This window comes from Diceros bicornis, chromosome 6 (genome assembly GCF_020826845.1).
Source record: "Diceros bicornis minor isolate mBicDic1 chromosome 6, mDicBic1.mat.cur, whole genome shotgun sequence".
NCBI lineage: Eukaryota > Metazoa > Chordata > Mammalia > Perissodactyla > Rhinocerotidae > Diceros > Diceros bicornis.
This window is the reverse complement of record NC_080745.1, coordinates 65652537-65677412: the sequence shown is the minus strand read 5'-3', so window position 1 is coordinate 65677412 and position 24876 is coordinate 65652537. Positions and strand designations below refer to the sequence as shown.

General features: G+C 46.0%; 1 protein-coding gene across 1 annotated transcript; it reads right to left on the bottom strand.

The window, feature by feature from the left end:
• Positions 1-6753: 6753 nt before the first annotated feature.
• On the bottom strand, positions 6754-22673 carry SCD (stearoyl-CoA desaturase). The gene is made up of 6 exons (XM_058543774.1): positions 22303-22673; positions 21484-21766; positions 17281-17411; positions 15583-15788; positions 13863-14095; positions 6754-10805 (listed from the first exon to the last, which is right to left on the bottom strand). Exons 1-6 carry the CDS (start codon positions 22327-22329, stop codon positions 10606-10608), a joined length of 1080 nt encoding a protein of 359 aa, XP_058399757.1. The 5' UTR covers positions 22330-22673; the 3' UTR covers positions 6754-10605.
• Between the last annotated feature and the right edge of the window lie 2203 nt (positions 22674-24876).

Here is a 24876-nt window from a genome sequence, read left to right as displayed (position 1 = left end):
TGCTCAGCCATGCCTGATGATAGTCTTTCTACTAGAGGTGCAACTTCTCCCACCCTCTACTCCAAAGGAAAGGCAAGTCTAGGGGACTTGCTCTCTCAGACGTAGGGAGAAGGAAAGGAACAAATGGGACATGTTCAGAATAAAGGGTGACCCTCACACATTGCTGGTGGGAATGTAAAATACTGCAGCCACTGTGGAATGCAGTTTGGTGGTTCCACAAAAAGTTAAACATAGAATTGCCATATGTCCCAGCAACTTCACTCCTAGGTATATACCCAAATGAATGAAAACAGGTACTCAAATACTTATATACCAGTGTTCATAGCAACACTGTTCACAGTAGCCAAAAGGTAGAAATAACTCCAAAGTTCATCAGCAGATGAATAGAAAAACCAATTGTGGTATATACACACAAGGGAATATTATTCGTTAGGCAAAAAAAAAAAGAAATGAAGTACTGCTACATGCTACAATGTGGATGAACCTCGAAGGCATTAATTCTAAGAGAAGGAAGCCACAAAAAGTCACATATTGTATGATTCCATTTATATGAAATACCCTGAATAGGTAGATTTGTAGAGACAGAAAGCAGATTGGTGGTTGCCAGGGTCTGGGGGAAGGGAGAAGATGGAGTGTGACTGTTTAACAAGTACAAAGTCTCCTTTTGGGGTGATGAAAAGGTTTTGGAACCAGATGGAGGTGGTGGTTGCACAACATTGTGAATGAACTAAATGCCACTGAATTGTTCACTTTATTTAATTTTATGTTATGCAAATTTTAGTTCGATTAAATATATGTGTATATATGAAACAAACAAACAAAAAGACTAAGGGGTGAATCCTTACTGCTCTCCAGAATGCTCTAAGAAAGGAATAGGACTGTAGTAATGAGCAATTCTGTACCCTCCACTGCCTTTCATTTTCGCTTTCCTCTCATTGCTCATTTCCTCTAGCTGGTTACAAAGTTTTTTAAAGCCTGGCATGGCCCTGCCCCTATGGGAAACGGCCAGGAGGGAGAAGGCCCCTTTGGCCCCTCTGAGGCAGAGCTAGCCTGGACTGAGAACCTCTGTGAGTCAGCCCAGCAGACACTTCGCCTTTGTGAGCTCTCTGTGGCCTGGGTGTAACAGGCTGGGCAGGACTGGGTGGGGGAGGGGCAGGCCTGGGTCCCAAAAAGGGGAAGGCTCTGCCTCCAGCAACCTCCGTATAGAATCTCAGCTCCTTGGAGCCTGCAATTAAGGCTTCTGGCATTTGCCCCAAAGTCAGTGTATAAGAATCAGCGCTTTACTTGTGGCATAGAAAGTTAACTACAGGTCACAGAATACAATTCCCACTCCCTGTGACATTTCACACAGTTTGTCACAGAGACAGAATGTAAAACAAAACATGAGATCTTTCAATAATTTTATCAAGCACTGATTGTTTAGGTGCAGAGGACATTTGCAAAAGAAGATGCCCTTAAGGATCTCAAAATCTGAGGGGAGAGGAGGGTGCTGTATGGTTTGGAAAAGTATAGAGAAAATGTTAGGTATGTTTCCATGGTTTGAGAGGATAACTTAAAACTCAGGTGTGGTTGAAGGTTAAAATGGGTCACAAGGTGGAGTGAGTTGGGTTCTTCTGGAACAGAAGACGCATCTACAGTTTAACTTCGTATAAATTAAGCTCCCTGCCATTACAACCAGGCTTTGCCTCAGTCTAACTCAATATCACCAGGCATATACTTGAATATGTGAGAGATTTACGCACATTCTGGGTTTATCTGGGTTGTCATCTATTCCACGCCCAAGATAGAGAGCAGTTAATAATAACCATAGCTCTGGAGTCTGGATCACAGCACCATTATGCTCTTTCACGGCTTACCTTCTCTCCAAGTGAACTCAGTTATCTCATCAGTAAAATTGGGGTAATAATAACACTGGCTTCCGATACAATGAGATGATGCGCTGTCAAGTGCTCGGTATGATACCTGGCTAGAGTCAATGTTGTTGTTGTTATCATTGCATTCACAGGTCTGGTGGACTCAGAACTTGGATTTCCTGCATCAAAGGGTTGTTAGATTTGTGTTCATGTAGTGGCCTCAACCCCTCTAACTAATGTAGAACATGGTATATGGATTTTTCCAAGGAATTTGGTGTTGCGAGAATATCATCCTAGACTCTCTTGTTGATAGCAGCTGCCTTTTCTCCTGTGGCTGGTGTCTTTGTCTCCTTGCAGTTTAAGAATAAAGACCACATCACTATATAATTAGAGAATATGGATTGCTTCTTTTGATCATATTTGGGTTTGAATCTCAGATATTTACAATTAATGGTAAAAACATTAAAACAGAGGACAGTTTTTTCTCATGCATTTTTTATTGAGGTATAATTCATATACCATAAAATTACCCTTTAAAGTGTATGATTCAGTGCTTTTAGCATATTCACAGAGTTGTACAACCATCACTGTGATCTAATGTGAGAACATTTTCATCGTCCTCACAAAAAACTCATGCCTACTAGCAATCACTTCTCATTGCCTCCTCCCAGCCACTGGCAGCCACCAATCTGCTTTCTGTCTCTGGATTTGCCTGTTCTGGACGTTTCATGTAAATGGAATGAGCCAATATATGTGGTCTTTTGTGCCTGGCTTCCTTCCTTAGAATAATGTTTTCAAAGTTCATCCATATTGTAGAGATATCAGTACTTCATTCTTTTCTGTGGCTGAATTATATTCCACCATATGGCTACACCACATTGTGTTTATCTGTTCATCTCTTGATGGACATTTGGGTTGTTTCTATCTGTTGGCTATTATATTATATAGCATATAAGGCTGCCATGAACTTTCATGTACAAGTTTTTGTGTGGACATATGTTTTCAGTTCTCTTGGGTATATACCTGGGAGTAGAATTGCTGGGTCATATGGTAACTCTAGGTTTTAACCTTTTGAGGAACTGCCAAACTGTTTCCCGAAGCAGCTGCACAATTTTAGATTCCCCCCAGCAATGTATGAGGGTTCCAGTCTCTCTACCTCCTCACCAACACTTGTTATTAGCTGTCTTTTTGATTGTAGCCATCCTAGTGAGTGTGAAGTGTATCTCATTGTGGTTCTTTTTTTGTTTTTTTTAATAATTTTATTTATTTATTTATTTCCCCCCAAAGCCCCAGTAGATAGTTGTGTGTCATAGCTGCACATCCTTCTAGTTGCTGTATGTGGGACACGGCCCCAGCATAGCCAGAGAAGCGGTGCGTCGGTGCGCACCTGGGATCCTAACCCGGGCCGCCAGTAACGGAGCGCACGCACTTAACCACTAAACCACGGGGCCGGCCCTCATTGTGGTTCTAATTGGCATTTCCTTGAGAAGTAACAATCTTAAGCATCTTTTTGTGTGCTTATTGGTCATTTGTGTGAGAAATGTCTATTCAAATACTTTGCCTACTTTAAAATTGGGTTATTTTTTTATTGTTAAGTTGTAAAAGCTCCTTTTATATTTTGTACTAATCTCTTATCAGATATATGATACGCAAATATTTTTTCTCATTCTGTGAGTTGTCTTTTTACTTTCTTGACAGTAACTTTTGAAGCACAAATTTTTCAATTTTGATGAAGTCCAATTTATTTTTTTCTTTTGTTGCTTACACTTTTGGTGTCTTATCTAAGAAACCACTGCCTAACCCAAGGTTATAGAGATTTACACCTTTGTTTTTTCCTAAGAGTTTTACAGTTTTAGCTGATCCATTATGAGTTAATAATAGTATAGGATGTGAGGTAGTGGGCCAACTTCCTTCTTTTGCATGTGGATATCCAGTTGTCCCAGTACCATTTGTTGAAAAACTATTCTTTCCTCATTGAATTCTCTAGGCACCTTTGTCAAAGTCAATTGACTATAAATACATGCGTTTATTTCTACATTCTCAATTCTATTCCTTTGGTGGATGTGTCTGTCCTTATGCCGCTACTGCATTCTCTTGATTACTGACCCTTTGAAGTAATTTTGAAATCAGGAAATGTGAGTCCTCCAACTTTGCACTTCTTTTTCAGGTTTGTTTTGGCTATTCTGGGCCCCTTGAATTTCTGCATGAATTTTAGGATCAGCGTGTCAATCTCTGTAAAAAAAAAATGGCCGCTGGAATTTTGATAAGGATTGCATTGAATCTGTAGATCAATTTGGGGGGTATTACCAACTTAAGTCTTCCAATCCATGAACATGAGATTTCTTTCCATTTATTTAGGTCTTCTCTAATTTCTTTTAGTAATGTTTTGTAGTTTACAATGTACCATTCTTATGCACTTCTTTTGTTAGATTTATCCCTATTTATCTATTCTTTTAGATACTGTTATAAATAGAATTCTTTCCTTAACTTCATTTGCATATTAGTCATTGCTAGTTTATAGAAATACAATTGATTTTTGTATATTGATCTTGTATCATGCCACCTTGCTGAATTTATTAGCTCTAATAGTATTTTGTGTGAATTCTTTAGGATTTTTTAATATGCAAAATAGTGTCATCTGCATACAGAGATAGTTTCACTTCTTCCTTTCCTATCTGGATGCCTTTTCTTTCTTTTTCTGTCAGACATTTTTAGGGACTAGCCTGGTTTTTCCTCTAGCGAAGAGGGAGAAAACTGGTGTCCATTGGGCATCAGGAATTTTATTTCTATGCTCTTCTCCATTATTATCTTAAATTACTTTTTATCCTTTTGTCCCATGGTTAAATCTTGATCATTAAATAGAGCCTTAACCTCTCTCTTTTTTTTTTTTTTTGTGAGGAAGATCAGCTCTGAGCTAACATCCATGCCAGTCCTCCTCTTTTTGCTGAGGAAGACTGGCCCTGGGCTAACATCTGTGCCCATCTTCCTCCACTTTACATGGGACACTGCCACAGCACAGCCTGACAAGCGGTGCGTCGGTGCACTCCCGAGATCCCAACCGGGCCGCCAGCAGCAGAGGGTGCGCACTTAACTGCTATGCCACGGGGTCGGCCCGAACCTTAACGTCTTTAATACCTTCCCATACAAAACAAGTCAAAAACAAGAGTTCATTACTTTGCCCCTAGGAGCTCTTATTTTACAACTCATCCTTACAGGTAAGCTCACTACTTATTCTTGTTCTCTCTCAATCTTAAATTAAACTGAACCTATTGATCAGGCTCTGAGAGCTCTCCCCTTTCCTCTTCCTTCTTAGAACTTTCACAGATAGGAATAAGAAAACAGCCACAGGAGGAAATAATATACAAAATACAAATTGTTTGGAGGAAATATAGAAGTGTATATATATTATTTTGGGGAGGGGTGAGGAAGATTGGCCCTGAGATAACATCTATGCCCATCTTCCTCTATTTTATATATGGGACACTGCCACTGCATGGCTTGATGAGCAGTGCATAGGTCCACGCCTGGGATCTGAACCTGTGAACCCCAGGCCGCCAAAGTGGAGCGCACACACTTAACCACTACACCACTGGGCCGGCCCCTAGAAGTGTATTTAATCAGAGGGAGCACAGCCAGGTATAATACAGGAAGAAATGAAAAGTAACAGAGCTTACTGAGGATCAACTGTTTATTTATTTATTTTATTTATTTATTTTTGGTCAGGAAGATCAGCCCTGAGCTAACATGTTGCCAATCCTCCTCTTTTTGTTGAGGAAGATTGGCCCTGGGCTAACATCTGTACCTATCTTCCTCTACTTTATATGGGACGCCGCCACAGCACTGCTTGACAAGGGGTGCGTCTGTGTGCGCCCAGGATCTGAACCTGCGAATCCCGGGCCACCAAAGCAGAGCGCGGGCACTTAACCGCTGCGCCACCAGGCCGGCCCCTCAACTGTTTAAATTGGATGCCAGTTAATGGGAAACAAAGCAGAGACCTGAAAGGAGAGTGCAGTTATAGAACTGAAAAATAGTCCAGCTTGAACATTTTAAACAAAACAGAGGGAAAGGGGTGGAAAGCCAGATGTTAATTGATGCAGAAAATGCCACCATCAACTTGAATTATTAAGGTCTGGCAAGGCCTCAGTAAATATAGACTTGATTTTGGATGCTCAGAATTACTCCAAGAGAATCTTGCTTTTTGTTCAAGGTGAGGGCAACCTTACATGAGAAAGTGAGGTGAGCTGGTTCCAGGGAACTCTTAGAAGCCTAGGTACTGGTGGCTCCTGTTGGAAGATGGAGCTTTTTCAAGCTGTAAAAAGTCGGCCTTCTCCTTTACACTTGAGGATTCTCAGTAAAGCCTTTCCCACCTTAGGGTCATGAAGCCCTCTCTAGTCCAGGAATTTACAAACCTTCCCTGGGATTGTTTTTCCTTTCTTCCTGCTGTTGTTAATCAGCATTTTCAGAAAGCCACTTTACTCCTGGGAGGGACTACATTTCGGAGGAATGACCTGGACTGCCCAGGCTGGGTTGCAAGGTAAAGAACTGCTTTCTCAGAGTGCTTCTCCTGCTGCTCTCTACCTCTCGGTATCTCTCTCTTGGGTCCATGTGACCACGTGACACACAAGAGATCTGGCATTTCCCCAGGGCCAAGGTGCCAGCTGGTGTTAATGTGTTTGATTTAATGGCAGCAGACTCCCGGTTTCCTGCTGCCAAGGCTGAGTTTAACCTAAAGTTACCCTTAGGAAGGGCAGGGCGGGTTACTGGGGTATGAGTCAACCACTGTAGCTTCTACCCTTTTACTCTTAAAGGTGCAGGAACAGGACATAGATAGGGTGGTGGACCATAGAGATAAGTCCCAGGACACTGAATCACAGCCAAAACACTCCCAGACACAGTGCAATCAGATTCACTTCACTTTTATTATGAACAAACACAATTTCAGATCAGTACCACTAGCTTCAGAATTGATATTAATAGAAATTATTCCAAAATTACTCTTAGGTCACAAATAACTACTATCCCACATAAAAAGGGAAAAATCTCACCCAATCAAGGAAAAGTATCCTGTATGTTTCCATGGCAATGAGTTTATGCATTCTCAAATTTTGTCCAGCTAGTTATCCACCACTTATCCAATGGATTTACTCAATCTCTCAGAGCGAACCATACAGATTAATGATAGCATCCGGGACACATGGTTCATGGTGGACACAAGTTCATGGTGGATACTGCTACTATAAAAATATTCAGGACTTCAGAGAATTCCTCTGCTGAAGGATCCCCAGATGCTTTATAAAAAGCATTAGTCACGCCTCAAAACTGCCCTTTGAGGTAGGTCAGTATTATTAACCCCATTTTAACAGAAGGAAAACTGAGGCACATTATAGTTAAGTGACTTGCCCAGGGTCACATAGCAAGTCAGTGGCACAGTGGTAGGAGAGGCCCTGGCCTTAACCACCCGCGTAACATTCTTTAACCTTTCACACTGACCCATTTGAGCTACACTTACAGAGAATACACTCAGGATACTAGCAAACCAAGGAGAAAAAGGTTCCATTTTAAATGCTACAACCATTTTTTAATCTAAAAAATTACAAATCAAATACATTCAAATTATTTCCACCCTCCATCAAATGTGGGCACTTAATAAAAACAGCCCTAAGAAAAGTTTCCAAAATGAAGCCCGGAAGCGAATCCTGCAAATAGCTATACAGATAATTCTCCAGCCCGGCCCCCCCTTTCTACCAGCCACTGCTGTAGGCTCTCAGGTGCAAAGGGACTCCACAGTGGGAGTGAGAGCAGGCTCATATGCAACACAGATTAGGAAAGATGTAAGGCACCCACATAAGTTGTCAGCACACCCACAAAGCAAGGACTTTTAGAAATTCAGACTTGATCAGATCTGAGTTTCTGGATCATTAATGTATCATTTGAATTCAGCTTTAGAATCTTGAAAAAAGTGTTCCTTACTCAGCAAACACCCCTCCACCTATACCCAGGGGCCCTCAGCCTGAGGACCCCATCCAGTGTAGGGTCACGGTTTGGATCAAATCCATGGAACATGATTACAACAGAAAGATAAAGTTGTTTTTGATCATAAATTATAAAGCAGGCATCTGACGATCTGTGGAATTAAAACTACCCAACAGGACAACAGATCTAAACTACAGTGATCTTCCATTGGATTCTTTTCTACTGAGAAGAACAGCTCAAAAGACAAGGATGCCTTTAGTCCAACCTAGCCCCTGTAGCCTCTATTCAATTAATATAGGAAGAAAGGCCCTCTGCCCTTCCACCATTGGGGCTCAACAGTAGACAGAGCATTTGGTATTGTACATTTCCTATCTGAATAGAGTAAAGCCAGGCTTCAGCAGTGATAACTGAGGCACAGGGACAGGAGTGGTCCAAGGTCCTCAAAATACTTTTTCAGACTTCTTCTATACTATTGTCTGCCCTAGGCTGTGCTATGGGGAATGCTGGTTAGTTTGCTAAACAGAGACACTGTTCAGCAAAGTTCGTGGCATCTCAGATCCCAAGTCTCAGCCAAAGCTTTGCAGTGCACCCTGACTCCAGGGAATGGGGCCTCCTTTTGAGTGAGGCACTTTGGAACTTGCCTTTGCTTCTTGTGCTTCCCAGTAAAGACGAGGCTCCCTCCTACTTCTACAAGCATTGCACTGTCAGCTGGGAGCACTGACTCAGGCTGGGCAGGGTGACTGAGTAAGCAGGGGGCATCCGGCATGCTCTCTGGTTCTGACCCAGACAGAGGAGACTGAAAACCCTCTTTTGCTCCATGGCTGGCTCACTGGCACAGTGTGAGCATTTGGCTTGGCTGTGCCTCATGAGTGGGAGTACCTGTGCCAGGGATGTTTTCAGTAGGGTTTGCCAGCCGTGTCTTGAGTCATCAGTGTGGCAGGGGAGCACAAGGGTGTAGGTGGAGAGACTCTGGAGGCCAAGTGAAAGTGGCAGCTAGCTCAACTTTATAAAGAGAAACAGTGGTTCAATGACCCTGAGCATTCTGTCTGCAGGAGAGGGAGCTGCCTGGACAGCAATAGCCATCACTGCCTCTGAATACACACAAAGGAGGCTGCCTATCCACAGAAACAAGAAAACATCAGGGAGGAGATAGGACCAGCAGGAGAAAATGGACAGATAGGGTAGAGCCAGGAATCAATAACCAGGGTAGTTAAGAGATTCCCACCTCGCCCCCCAGGCAGTCCTATACTTTAGACTAGATGCTAACAGAGAAGGAATGAGTGAAGGGTTTTGACGCTCCGGAGAAGCCTTCTAGTTTTTACTGATTCCAAGGAAAAGTTGGAATTAATGAATGAACCTAACATCTAACTTGTGTGTGTAACCCGCTTCCACATTAGCATACCCAATAACTTACTCAGTAATCTCGGAATCCCCTGGCAATGTGTTCTCAGAGCGCTTCTTTTGTAAAGTGATCTCTTAGGAACTGCCTACGGACCCTGCCCCTCAACCTCTCCATCTCCTGTCCAGCAGTGAGGGGAAAGTAGACAACCCATCTAATCCTCCTCTTCTTCAAGCATCCCTTTTTCAGACAGAAATACTCTAAGTGAATTATTTTAATATTCCAAGCAAAGCATGTATGTATATATATATTTATGTTTGACACAACTCCATCTCCTAAAAGCCTTCCTTTTTTGGAAGGCAGCTATGCTCACCACTCTACCACCAACACATTCCTTTTTTCGATGTCTGGAAATGCTGCAGCCATCTTATTGCTATGAGAGGAGCTGACCAATATCCTGAAGATGGCAGAGCAGAAACTTGAAAGAATTTTAGAATTCTGATGATTCCATGAGCTGCTGGATTTACCAATTCTGGAAACACCAACCTCAAGACTTCTTGTTATTTGAAATAAGAAATTTTCCTGTTATGAAAGGAAAAATAAATCCTTCCCCAGCAGAGACCACTTTTCCTACAAACTAAATGCTTCTTTATCCCCAGCCTAAACTATATTGGGACACTGAGATTTGCTTTTGTGTTCTAGCATTGCCAAGGTCCATGGCCCTTCCCTACTCAGTGAGGAGAGAAAGGAAGCATGCTGTGTGGTGGGGCTCAAAGTCCTCAGTAGGCAGGCAGCTGTGTGTCTGATCACAGCAGGAGCTTCTTGCCTTGTTTCCCACCTCACTCCCCCCTTACTTGTCAGTCACACCATGCATGCTAACTCTCTCCCCTGGCAATTTACCTGCTTTAGAAGCTTCATGCCAAATAAAGTTATTTCTCCATTTCATCTAGCAAAAGCCTGGGCTGAAGGTAATTAACAGGGGCCTTCTCAGAAGATTTTGTCATATCTGGAGCTTGAGCCACCTTCCTTGAAGTTCAGAACAGCTCAAGGAAAGAGTCATCTGGGGCAAAGACCACTAGTTTTGGACTATAGAAAGGCTGTCGAAGCTTTGGAAGCTGCATACTCACCACTGAGTGACCAGCTGCTTGCCTGGGAGGCAATGGAGAGGGGAAGAGAAAGGAAGGTGATAGGAACAAAGCAAAGAGAAGAACAATGGGACCAGAAGAGAGAAGATACATGAAGAAATAAGAATATCAGCTTAGCATCATGAAGGCAGGGTTGTTGGCTTTCAATACTTTTGCATTTTAAAAGAATACTGTACTGGAATGGGTTAACGTCATCATCTTTAGCATCCTGGTAGCATTATTCAGTAGTTAATAAACAGAACATTAAACCTCTGCCCAGCTGGCTTTTGAAAAAGGAACCCAAGGGACCCAAAACTCAGCCACTCTTGTAGCTTTCATCTCCAGTTCTTTTAATCTTGGCCAAGATGGCAGCTTTGGATACTTTCTTCCGGTCATAAGCCAGACCGAGGGCAGCCATGCAATCGATGAAGAATGTGGTAAAGTTGATATGCCAGCGATACTCACTGGCAGAGTAGTCATAGGGGAAGGAGTGGTGGTAGTTGTGGAAGCCCTCACCTGGAAAAAAGCAAGGAGAAAAGTTATGGTGCTACATTGTGGATTGCTGTCTTCCTGATCTCAGCACACCAAGGTTATTTAGCAGAGTATTTCAAACCTAGTAAAAACTTGCTGTTGTTGAGTGAATGAATGAATCCAGTCTCTTCTACTCTGAACCAAATAGATCCCCTGAGAGGCGTCTTAAGAAACAATCAGGGAGGCCCTGGTCACCCATGGCTCTCTGGGGGCCTTTGTGGAGAGATTGGCAGTTTCTCCCAGAGGATGACTAGGAGAAACAGCTATGGCTGGGAATGGATTTCAGATTGGAAAATCCCAGAGCTTTAAGAAATACTGATCTGAGACCCTAAAGGCTCTGTGTGTATATGCATGTGTCAGTTAGGGTGGGGAGAGGAGAGAGTCCAGAATGAAGAACTTTTGCTGTGTTTCTTACAAAGGTGAGCAAAGGAGTACACCTTTCCCCACTGCACTGGTTCTGCCTCTAAGGGTGGAAGGTACCAAGAGAGTTGGGCAGCAACAGCCAACAGGCAGAAGAAAGCAGGCCTAGACCACTGGTCCGAGTTACCTCAGACACTACTGGTTCAGAGTGGATTGCTCTGACTTCGAATTCTTTGAGCTTTGACCCTGGTGTGGGGGTGATGCTGATAAAACAGAAGCTCTCTGAGGGAATAAACATCAAAATGCTTGGATGTTCCCTCTAACCTCTGATATTCTGAGATGAGCATTTCACTTTTGCTGGAGAGAGGAAAAACAAATTGCTGGATAGAGGAAAAACAAAGAAAGTCTGGATTCAAGATAATTTCTATAATGAGTAACGCTCTGTCAACTCCACAGATAGAGTTCTCCAACCCTTCGCAGGACTCGTCTTTCTGAACCGCATTCTATAATAACCATCCTAACCCTTGTGAGGCCGGGAGAAAGCTAGGTGAAGGATAGCTAATAAAAGAGTGCGTTGAAACACAGGGCCAGTGGCGCAATGGATAATGCGTCTGAGTACGGATCAGAAGAGTGCATTGAGCCCTTTGAAGATAAAAGAACCCCAGTAGAGGAGTAATGATATGAATAACAAGCAAGTGAAGGAAGTCCTGCAAAGTAAATGACACTATCCAGAGCACCGCAAGGTATGTCCTCTCTCTGTGACACCTGATTATCCTGTGTGAACTGAGTAGGAGGATGGGATATCCCCAAGGCTGAAGGTACTGACAGAGCATTACGAATTTCCATAAATGGCTCTGCAGCTAGGCTCTGTGTGACTACTAACCAGGCCTACGCTTATCAGATTTAAAACTGAATCAGGGCCGGCCCTGTGGCTTAGCGGTTAAGTGAGCGCGCTCAGCTGCTGGCGGCCTGGGTTCGGATCTGGGCGCGCACCGACGCACCACTTCTGCGGCCATGCTGAGGCCGCGTCCCACATACAGCAACTAGAAGGATGTGCAGCTATGACATACAACTATCTACTGGGGCTTTGGGGGAAAAAATAAATAAATAAAATTAAAAAATAAAAATAAAACTGAATCAGACACACACATAGCCAAGGGAGAAAAAAAGAGGAGAAAGGTCAATGGGTAGAAGAAGGACAAGACTTTGCAACTAGGGCAGCAAGATACAGCTCAAGAAAGGCTCCAGGGGGGAGGTCAGCTCTGGTAGACAGAAGATGAGCATGTGACTGTGGGGGAGGTAGTTCAAGCGGAAAAAGATTAGAATGGCAGGGAAGAGAGCTACAGGAGAACAAAGGGTGAGGTGAGAAGGAGCAGAGCAGCAGGTAAGGAGAAATGACTGAAACAAAGTAAGATTTTGGCAGCCACTTTGAACTGATGGTCACAAAGAAGCTGGAGTTGAGGAAGCCCACTATAGATCCATTTGCAGTAAGAGGACAAATCTCATTCCAGAAATTTCCATTTCTATGAAAATCTCCAACGTATACAGCCTAGGTGATTTATTTCAAATATGGCTCAGAATAAGAACATGCACAATGGTAGAAGATGCCTGAAAGGAGAGGGGAGATGCAGGAAAGTTAAAAAGAGATAGGGAAAAAGGCCTTTAGTACAGATAGTAAAGATGGTCAGAGTTGAGAATATAAAGGAAGATTTTAAAGAGGAAAAAGTGAGTGTTAGGCCATGGTGTGCATAAATATGCGGGACCATGAGGGTGCCTGCATACACTGGAATAGCAGTGGCACCGGTCGCTGGTGAGGAAGAAGGGGCACTGGGTCTGCTCAAGGAAAACTAATTCCAGGCCTTAGTCAAAGTCTATATTTAGTTGAAAAGAGTGACAGAAAAAAAATGGAGACAGATGGTAGAACCCTGTTGTCTTAGACTCTGGCTACTGGGACCAGAATAAGAGAGAGAAATAAATTCATGAATAGTCAGCATTAGATCAGCGAACAGGTACTTGTAATCAAACTAACTGCTTTCTTGGGGGTTCCCTAAGCCACTTTGGGGGTGAGGGTATTCCTATCACAGAATATAAGTAGAAGAGAGAAAAACAGGAGACAAAAGACAAGAGTGGTAGGTGGCAGTACAGGGCCACCAGCAGTGGCCTTGATGTCCTTCATATTGGCATAGCCAAGCAATAAGGCTTGGCATACACTTCAAGTATCGCCCATCTGATATGGTGAGGAGATAAAAGAAGTTTATTGAACTAAATTGTAATTACTTATTCTACATGTTATATAGTATGTTTAAATATAAAACACCAGGCTTATGGCCACCCAGATGACACTATCGTTCATTTATGCATTCCCTGCCCCAAGCAAGACTGTAGTTTAGCCCAGAGGTGCCCAGAAAAAGGAAAATTCAATGGGGCTCATTATACATAGCCTTTGGGAATTGTTTTAGAACCTGTAATCAAAGGGATTGTTAGTTTTCACCCTTTCATTTTTACGTAATACTTGTTGCCTGACTCTCAAACGTTTTCTAATATATTGCCCCTTAGTTTTAGAGTGGAAAAACAGATAGATAGAGGTCATAAAAACAGGTTACTCTGGTTTTTCTGGCCCCTAGCCTAATACCCTAACCAGCAGACCACTAGATGTGGTCTTCCCGTGGACTGCTGACTTACCCACAGCTCCCAGTGAAACCAGGATATTCTCTCGGGGGTTAATGTTCTTGTCATAAGGGCGATATCCGTAGAGGTGGGCAGCACTGTTCACCAGCCAAGTGGCATTTAGCACAGCAGCGTAACGCAATAAAGTGGCAACAAATAAGCTGTGTGGAAAAGTTTCACCCCAGAAATACCAGGGCACAAGTGTGGGCAGGATGAAGCACATCAACAGAATACCAGGTTTGTAGTACCTACGTGGAGAGATCATAGGCTGAGTCAGTGGAGAGGACTCTCAGACCTGCCTGCTTTTCCACCATCACTGGGTTGGGCTGTCTCTTTCCTTCTACAGTGTGAGTATAGTGTGGCAGAAGATAGAACAAAGAAAGGGGATGGGAAATCTTTTGAGAATGTAGTGTTATTATCTCACTTTTTAGTTGAGATAATAAGGAGTGAAATGACTTTTCTAGGATCACATCACCAGGAACAGGTGGAACGAGGATTGGACTGCTTGTCTCCTGACTCTAAATCCATTGCTCTTTTTCACTATAGCATCATACCCTGTTGGTGAAACAAGTGAGGTCCAAATTACAAACTAATAAACTGAGTTGTCCTTCCCAGGCTGGTTTTCCATTCTGCCTCTGGGCTCCTTTCTCTTTCCAGTCAGTGCTCTTTGCAGAGTTGATGTTTAGGGTCTTGCCTCCATTTCCTGCCAGCCACCCTCTAATTCTTCCTCTTCTCCTTCTTCAGAGAGGCATGCTGAGTGTCTTTGGTGCCTGCAGGTCTCTGTCCCTCTGGAGGCCCTGTTCTGTTCTTCATTCTCTCAAGTGTAGACCAGGCCATTGACTTTCCAAGGAAATTGATTTCCTATATCCCTTCAGCAGTCAAGTCTTATACTCCTATATCATTGATTTTCCCTGCATCCAACTCCTTTCCCTTCCTGCCACTGCTTTCCTAGCATGGAGCCTCATTACCTCCTAACTTGTGGTCCTGCCTCTCGTCTCTTTGGCTTGATGGTTTCTTTCACCTGTTCTGAGAATGACCTTTTTAAAGCATACCTCTGACCATGCCACATTCCTGCTCAAAAAACTTTTAATGGTTTCCTATTGCCTATTGAATTAAATCCTAAGACTGCTTTTAAGACTCTGCAAGAATGGCATCAATCTCCCTTTCTTGTCTTATTTCCCACCACACCCTATACTTCAAGCAAAAGTACTGTTGCTGAAACATGCTTCATGCTTTAGCTCATTCTGTTCTTTCTGTTTGCATAGTCCCTCCCCACACACACCTGTGAAAATCTCTATCCACCAGTGGATTCCAAAGCTTCTTTCTTCGTAAACCCTTCCTTGATATTCCCCACGATGCAATCTCCCTCCCCTTAGTGCCTCTCATTGGTATAGAAAATATTTTGCCTTGTTTCATAGTTATTTGGATACTTGGTTTTTCCCTCCACCCAACAGGCTACAAACTGTTGAAGGTAAGGGCTGTGACACATTCGTCTTTGTATCCATGACTGTCCTAGGTCACTAAACATTTGTTGAATTTAATTGGTTTATTTAAGATAGCTCAGGGAGAAAGAAAGAGTAATAATCTATGCTATGGGCTGTTAAAAATTAGGGTTTTAAATTATGATTTTGAACATGCAAACCCAGTAAGTTCTCAGCTTACATTTATAAGTCCTAGGAGAAAAAAGGGGGCTCCCCAGACACTGAGTACCCAGCTCCATCATGACTTCACTCACCTCCTCTGGAACATCACCAGCTTCTCAGCTTTTAGGTCAGACAACTCTAGCAAAGCACCTTTCTCTTTGACTGCTGGGTGTTTGCGCACAAGCAGCCAACCCACGTGAGAGAAGAAAAAGCCACGTTGGGCATTGTGGGGATCAGCATCTGTTTCTGAAAACTTGTGGTGGACACGGTGATCTCGGGCCCATTCAAAAACGTCATTCTGGAGGGACAGAGAAAAGGAATTGAGGCCTGAGGAGAGACGCCCTCTTAGGGGAATTCCAATGGATAGGCATTTTCAAGAGTCCATGGCTCTCAGCCCAACATCATAAAATACCCAGGAGTCAGGGCTCCAAAGGAGAAGCCATGGAGTTGCCTCCTCTTTTTCCCCAACTTGCCACTGAAGCTTAAGTGGAAAAGCAACTTAAAGTCCCAGGACCACATGAGTAGGACTGGCTGCCTCCTGAAGGTTACATGGTGGACAGAATGGAGGTAGATCATACAGAGCTCAGATAGTTTCATTAGGAAAGAACATTGCAATTCTTCAAGCAAGAAATGTTGGAAAAGGTCCTCAGGGGGTGCCTAATCCCTGGGCATGGAGAACATGAGGCAGGCAGCCTCGTGTTCTAGGGTCCTAGTTGGTGGGTGAAGCTGCAGGAAGCTCCATTCTGATGCCTTGGCAAAAGACAGCTCACACAACTCAAGGCCAGGCATGGAAACCATAATCTTGACCACATTTACAAATGACCTCTGGGTTCCTCTGGGACTCTTTCCATCCATTAAAGAATAAGCCAATATCTTTTCTTTCCCTTTGCCCTACAGGGACAACATCAGGAGGCTTCAAGGTATAAAGTACTATGGCAGAGATGATATGCTTCCCAGGAAGCACCTGGGATCATGCCATGAGGATGGGGACCAATTTGGTTTTCTTCTTGCTTCTTGCTCCAAGCTAAGCCCCACCCCACATGCTATCCTTTGCCCCTTGCTACCACTTAATAACTATGAATTCCTTTTCCCCAATTCCCTTCATTCTATCGCTGCTATAAACTTTCTGCCTCAACAAACCTCAATACTTAACTTAGCCAACCTGGCAGCCCATGATAGGACCACGGTGTCAGACCTCTCAGTGACACAATTTCCTCACCTATAAAATGGGGATAATCATAGTACCTACCTCCTAAGACTGTTGTGAGGATTTAAGGAGGTACTCTACGTCAAGTGCTTAGAACAGTGCCAGGCACACAGTCAGCACTATAAAAGTGTTTGCGCTTATTACCTGAAAACAACAGAGTTCATGAATCTGTAAAACATCAGCTTCAATCCCACTGTGGTGGAGTCCTAAGATATTCATCTAAAATAGTGAATTTATTGTCAAATGTCTGCCCAGGAAACCAGAGTCAGTTCCTGGCTCATGCTTTGTGGCCCTTTACGATGAAAGACCATGACAGCCGGACTGTGTGATAACAGAGGGACCTTAGGATCAAAAATAATCCTATGCACAGAGAGTATTTCCTATTTATCTCCTATGTCCCTTTTCCAGTGACTCAGAAGTATCCTCATGCTTTGTGGACTTAAGCACTGAGCCTGCACTTGAAGTGACCATACGGAGAGAGAACAGTGAAATGGCTGGACAGGTGTTGCTGCTCTTTAGGTGCTGACCGCTATTCTGCCCCCAGATCATTGATAGAGTGGAGAAAAAAGAGCCGATATCTTACCTGGAATGCCATCGTGTTGGCAATGATCAGGAAGAGTCGCAGGGGCAGCCGAGCTTTGTAAGTTCGGTGACTCCACAGGCGGTGGGCTCCTGCTGTTATGCCCAGGGCACTGATCAAATAGTAGAGAACCACTGCCAGGAGAAGACAGTTGGGGGGAGTCACTAATCTGGGGAAGCGTTCACGTGATGTTCTCATGTCAGAGTCTGTGTGTTCTTTAGGCTTTGAGTGAGGATCTGCTTTACCCTGAACTCCAGGGATACCTTGGTCCCTTAGGCCTCTTTGATTTTACCACTCGAAAAATATCATCGCCTCCCATCCTCTCAACCTAGGAACTGGAATAAGCTAAGGAGGCCCAGGAACTTCAGATAGGTAGGACATAGAAGAGGGCTCTCATCACAGAGCCATTTGTCATTCTCAATTGTGAGGGACGTTATTCCAGGTTCCACCTCCTTTGACCTTCAGCTAACCTTCTCCAAGGTTTTAAGGACCACAGACTACTCCTGTAGAGCTTAGGACCCATAAGCATGGGTGGTATTAAAATATTTAACAGCCGTGGGCCAGTCCCAGTGGCCTAGTGGTTAAGTGCAGCGTGCTCTGCCTCAGCAGCCCAGGTTCGGTTCCCAGGTACAGACCTACACCTCTCATCTGTCAGTGGTGAGTGGTGGCAGCTCACATACAAAAAAAAAAGACGAAGACTGGCAGCGGATGTTAGCTCAGGGTGAATCTTCCTCAGCAAAAAAAATAAATAAATAAAAATAAATAAATAAATAAAAATTTAACAGCCAGTATGGCCTGGGCACTGACCAATTCAAAGGGCCTTAGGTTCTAGGGGACACTCAGAGGGCTTGGAACTTTTTACCAACTGGTACAAAAGAATTCCAATATTTTAACAGGCAGTGTGGCTATATCAAGGGAAAATCCACCCTGTACGTAAGTCATAACTACACAATCTCTTAAGCTTTGACAAGGATTTTATATTCTGATTCACTGGATACCCTGAATGGGGTTTAATATCTTCACTTTGCAGTTGAAGAAATAGATGCGCAGAGAGGTTACGTGTTTATCTATGGTCACATGGCTAGTAAGGAATGGAGCCATGGTTTGAAACTAGGTGTTCTGTCAATAAGCAGTTCGTGTTCCGGCTATACGATCCACCTCCCGAAGATAGGCACACAGTTCCTGTCTCTCCTTTCCTCGTCTCTGTCCACCCAAACTCCCTCTGGTAAGGCCAGTTCTAGACAATGGCAGGATGGGCTCAGAGCTGCTGGTGGAACACCCCAACGTGTCCTGCCTCACCTTCCTGGAGGCCTGCAGGTTCAGGAGGTGCCAGATCTAATCTCTAACTGGGAAGTGGGTTGAGGAGTGTACTCATCTTCCTCTATTCCAGGAAGCAGGGCTGAGGCCTTGGTAGAGCAGCAACTATTGACAATGTTTCATAACTAGGGAAACAGCTAGAAACAAAGGATCCTTAGTGGCCACAGAACTTAGTTGCAGTTGGAGACACTACACATTGTAACAAATTGTCCTGTGTTTTTCTCTCCAGCCATAGATACCAGTTTCCTAAACAGCCCCCTCCTCTCCCCTACCCTGTCTTCCTCTACCCTATCCTATTCCTTCTACAGATCCCAAGGAGAGCCATGCAGCTGGAGTCTGTCCCAATGAAAGTTCTATCCATAGTCCCTCTGCGCTGGGATTAGCGCCCCAGGTGATTTGCTGGCCTCAAGCCATGTGGTGATATCTTCCCAGATGCAGTATCTGCCCGCATCTGCACCTGGAAAAATGACAGTTGAGCCACAGCCCACCAATCACCAATGAGGAAGAAAAATGGCTTTGGGCATGAAAGCAGAAGCACTCAGCTCAGAACCAAAGAAGTTTCTGGGGTTGTTTCATGCCACAGATGACTCTGGCAAGTTGACTCAGAAAGCACACAAGATTCTAGTGTTAACAGGGAATTGGGCAAAGAACCCAGGCACTCTGGTGCCTTTTTCTATCAACACCTCCAAGCCTATCAAATGGAAGGCCTTACGTCAGTTGGAAAGTCATTCTCTATTAATGTCCAAACTGATGGTTAAGCAAAATCTCATAGCTTTGGCCCTAAGAAAGAGACTTGAGAAGTTTTGTCCCCTGGCCCTCAGAGGTACCTGAGATATCTCTTCAGCCTTCCCCTAAGGGCTCTTCTGAGAGGCTCTCAAAAGTGCTCAGAGGCAGGAGAAATGCTGGAATCTCAACCAGTTGCTAATTTAACACTGTCCTTAGGGATAAAACAAGAAAACGTGAAGCCAAGCTCCTAAAATCTGAAGGTGGGGCCTCTGACCCTCCCCCTCCCCCTCTTGCTCCTTAAGACAGAGGAGTTCTGATAACCCCTTATCAAGCTGGTCATTCCATCAGCTAAGCCATCCGCCACAGGGCCCAAAGACAGGAGTGAAACAAGTCACCGTCCAGTCTCTGGGTGCCACGTTTCTCTGTCCAAAGGCACAGCACACACCCATGGGCAGGGCACCAAAAAGGTATGGGTGAGCCTTGGTTTGGGGATAGCTTTCTGCCCCTGCACTAGCAGCCGAGGGTGAGGAGCAAGCAGCAGCAGTCTGGCCAAACTCTGGGCTTCACGAGGCCTACAGGGAGTGCTGAGGCTGGAAAGGGCTTGCAGGTGACAAAACTACCTGTGAGGACTCCTCTATTTGGGAGAAGGGGTGGAGAGAGGAGCCCACAGTCTCCCTGGGGAATCCTTATCCTTGCTCTTGATTCTTCATGCTGCAGCTGAATTTCTGCTGGGTTCTCAGAGGAGCTAGAGAGCAGATGAACTGACTTCTGCACCTGGCCAGCTCCAGCAATGACACACATGTAACCTAAGGAGCACTAACTTTCTAATCCTAAAAAAGTACTGTTGTCCCCAGTTTGTACTTGGAAAAATGGAGATCACAGGAGAGGAGATCTACCCAGTTGCATTTCTCTGTCTGTGGCACCCAGAGGATTTCCCAAGACAAAGCTCCAGGCACCAGATCCCACCACCTTTAGACCAAAGAGATCCTGGGGGAATCAGCTAGAACTGGGCCTACCAGGCCTTCTACATAACTACCCTCCAAGAGTGTAGCTGTCAGCAAGCACCCCACACCCAAGACTGCTCTGAAAACTCACAAGTTGTTTTCTGGAGAGGGAGTTCTGGCTCACCCCTCTCAGAGAGTGGCAACGTGGGGCCCCTGGGTCTTTAGAGCTCCCTGCTCCCCCCCGTCCCAAGCCAGGATTATGGTGGCAGAGGTACAGATGCCTGCAAAGCGCATGTGTGTATCCAGGGGGCAGGGCCCTGCTATCAGCCCAGGCCCATGGATCTCTGCAAGAGCTGAGCTAGGGGCAGGTCAGGGACAAACTGGGAACTCTCTCCCTCACTGCAGCAGCATCAAGGCCAGGGCTGCTCAGGGCTCTCTTTTCTTGCCTGGCCTGGCTGTCCCTGGCAAGGATGGACTTCATGGCATCAGGAGAGAAGAGCTGGAGCAGGCTAGATGGGGAATGGGACATAAAACATTTCTTCAACCGTATTTCATTCTGAGAACATTTCGTTGAGTGGCATGTATGGTTCCTACATGGGGTCATAGAGCAGTACATCTGTGTAACTTGAGTTATCCAGGACCCTTCCTCATCGTTCTATATAACAAGGGAGCCAAGGGTCCGGCCAAAATAATTTTGTGGATCAGCACCTCTCCATTCCTCCCTCTTCTATTAACTCTCTTCTGGAGCAGTTTCTCCAGCTATCCCACGACTGTGCTCAGCATGTACCCCCTAAAGCCAGTGGTCTAGTACCATGATCCCATGCCTTCCAGGTAGGGGTCTTGATTCTTTTGTGGCTAACAGAGCTGGGACAAGCAGCCAAGCAAATAGCTAAACAGAAAAGCTCTTTCAGGGAAAGCTAACTCTCTGACACAGGTCTACTCACTTCAAAGCCCACAGCACGTGGTCTCAGGGCTCCCTCCCCAACACCCATGTTAAAGGACCCCCAGAATCGACACTCCTGCATCCCGCCCCCCCCCGCCCCCCCCTCCCCGGCCAGCTGTGTTCCTAGCCCACTCCTGTCAGGCAACCAGAGAGAGATGGCTAGGAAACCTGAGCCCAGAGGGGTTGGTGGGTGCCTCTGCTTTATGTAAGATCCTAGCTTGTTAAAAGAATGGAAGACCTGGGGTACTGGGTCAGGAGGACAAGGGAACATCTTACCCCAGAGCCAGGTGTAGACCTTGCAGGTGGGGATCAGTGTGATCCCATACAGGGCTCCCAAGTGTAGCAGAGACATGAGGATGATGTTTCTCCAAACATACTGAATCTTGGGCCTTGGGCCCTCCTTATCCTTGTAGCTTGGGTCATAGATGTCATCTTTTATTTCAGGGCGGATGTCTTCTTCCAAGTACAGCGACGTCTTCTCCAACTTGCCTCCTCCATTCTGCAGGACCCTGGAGGGAGGCGCTGTGATGGTGGTGGTGGTAGTGTAGGAGCTAGACATCTGGGAGGGAGAGGAAGCAGAGTCAGGAGAGAGGAGGCTGGAGAGGACACGTGGAGACAGCAGGGGCCACTTCACTCTCTCATCAAGCTGGGGGAAGGGTGGAATATGGGCACAGACCCTGCCTCAATACCCAGGCTACCTGAGGGCCGGATCTACCCCGGATGAAGAGAGGGACGTTCCCAGGAACTGTGCAGATAGACTGGGGAGGAGGGGGAAACCTCAAGGTGAAGAGGCAATAAGAAGGAGGAGTAAAATACCGGCACCCCTACCAACACACAAAGGAAAACCCACACGCATACGTACATAAAGGTACCGGCACGTCCGGATTTTTCCTTAAAGCTTAAGAAACAAAAGTTGGAGAACCAAGTCCCCAAATTACAATCCACATTCCCAAGAAACTGAAGGCAGTACAACTCGCAAAAGACGGCTATGTCCTCCGCGGAGCTCTCAACTCTCTCTTCCACCATCGGAGTCACCCAGAAGCCCAACCAGAGCCGGCGAACCCGCGGTCTGGGGGCCGTTGCTTGGAAGCTCACCTCCTCTTGCAGCAAATGGGCCGGCATCTGGGCTCTCTGAGGCTAGGATCACTTTCTCAGGGCTGAGGCTGCGGAGCAGAGTTCGGGACAGCCCGGACAGAGGGTAGACTTCAGTCTCCGAGCCCGCTTTTGCGCGGGGATCCGCGGCGCTGCGCTCGGCACCCTTCCCTCGCGGGTTGCGCTGGATCCGTGTCCAGACCCGACCCGCTGTGCGTGATCTTCCCAGGCTAGGGATTTAAATACTAGAGCTTTAGTGGGTGACCGTGTCCCGTATTTCTTCAGACCCCTTTTATCCGCTGCCAACAAGGGGCAAAGTGCTCAGAGTTGGCTCTCCGTGGTGGCCCCGCATGGGCGGGAGAGGGGAGGAGACAGAGAGCCGAGGCGTGCTCGAGCCCGAGACTCGGAAACTGGATGCTGCAGACACACCTCGGCTCCGCCGCCGCAGCCCCTGCCCCTGCCCCTGGGGAAATGCTAATGGGCTTCTGTAGACTCTGGCGCGTCATTGGCCGAAGGGAATTTGGTGCCACCTCGTCCTGCCGTTGCCATTGGCTCGGCGCAATCTGCTGTTCCCTCTGCCGCGAGCTCTTCGCTCCCCCTCCCCTCCCTTTCTCCTTCTCGGCTTCTCTTCCACCGGACGCTGGGTCTCTGCCCAGCACCCTGCGTCCTCGGAGGTGCTCGGGAGTCTTCTCTCTGGAAGAGGGAGAGGACTCGGTCCGGGAATGGGGGGTGGGTACCAGCCCAGGACTGGCCTCGGGCTCTTCGCGGACGGTTGGGCACTGGGGAAGTTGCACAGGAAACAGTGGGGAAGCCACGGGGGCGATCACTAGGCACAGCTCCATCCTGCCTCCCGTTTCCCAGAGACGCGTGGGAAGGGAGACGTGGCTTTAAACCTGGGGTCGGGAGCAGAGGGGGCTGGTGAAGCCGGGTCTCAGTCCCCAGCGAGCGCGGGTGGCTCGGTCAGCTGCGGAACAATGGCTCTGCCCCGCCCACCCCCTACGCTACACTAACCTGAGACTGCTGAACTCGCCGGGCCTCCAGGCGGACGGTCGCGCACCCGCACGTAGATCCACATATGTGTGCTCCTGCACGCGCGCACGGTGTTAAGCCGCTGGGCACGCCCAGCACAGGACGTTCACTGCCAGGCGCCAGTGGGTGATACCATCCCTAGGCCCACGCCTCCAGAACGTGTGTGGGATGTTTTGGATATTCAGATTGTCAGGTTGTAATTTTGGAATACCCTTCACGGAAAAATGCAGCAAGTACAGACATGTGCTTTCACCCAGAGGCAGGGGAAAGGACTTGTATGTGGCACAAGAATAGCTAACAGGTATTGAATTATTACTGCAAGCCATTTCACAAGAATCATTTTGTTTAATCCTTACTGTGACCCTATGAAGCGAGTAGTCCATTATTCCCTTTTGAAGACAGTGAGATATGGAGAGATTAAAAAGCTTGACTATGGTCACAGGAGCCAGTAAGTGGTGGAGCTGGGAGTTGAGCCCAGAAATGTGATGCTAGAGCCCAAACTCTTAACCCCTGCTCAGAACCCTGGCTCGTTGAGATGCTCTAGCCTGGCTGACCTGCCTCTCATGCCGCCTGTCTTTTCTGGGCCTGTGGGAGCCTTACCAAGAGAGTAAGCTCGGAACCAGGCAGGCTATGCATTCTCCCAGCCTCCTTCCACATCTCTGCCTCCCCAGCTATTCTCCCAGGAACCTTCCTCTGGGAAGAGGAGAAAATAAAAACTTCTGTGCCAACGACTGGCTTCTCAGGAAGAGAGGCACCTGGGATTGCCTGGGAGGAGGACCATGGAACTCCCTTATGGGCCATTGGTCTCAGGGTCAGTCCAACTCCCTAGACAGTACCAGGCACTTCCATTCCAGTCCCGGCTCCCTGTCCAGTGCAAGAGTTTGGAATGAGCCTAGATATTTTCAGATATGGACAACGTATCATGGCTCAGAAGCGCTCGGCTTGTGGAAGAGAAATCCATGCCCATGCTGCTCTTCAGGCTCTCTGTACAATGTCTGATTTGCTTAATTCCTCTGCCAACTACAAGGTTACTCTTCAAGGGAGCAGATTCAGGGTTTCTTTTGGGGTGTACCCTTAATTGTGGCCGAAGGTAGCTCTACCGTTGAGACCAGCTTTCTTTCTCTTTAACTGCCTAAGTATATTTGACCTTGTTTCCTCCAGATCCTGGGCTTCATCAGGGAGCAATCTGAAAAATCAGGGTCCCCTGGAAACTGCCCTCCTCTTCACTATTTCTGCTGGTATTACTTAGGGCTCGCATTACTACTTGGGCCAGGTGCGAGATCATTCGTTTTTTTGGCCAGAGAAAGGAGAGGCCTGCCAAGACAAAAATGTGGAACTGGAGTATCTTATTCCTCTCTAAAGACAAGATGCTACCCTGTGGAGGAACATTTGGGAATTTAGGGAAGGTCTGGATTAGGGAGAGAGTTTTAGGGAGAAATTGTCAGAGCCCATCTCATTATTGATAAGTATGTAGAAAGGTGACTGGTTCCCTAGCTTGGGCTTCCTCCCTGAAGTTCATCTGGGGCATATCGTGTGGTTATGAGTGTG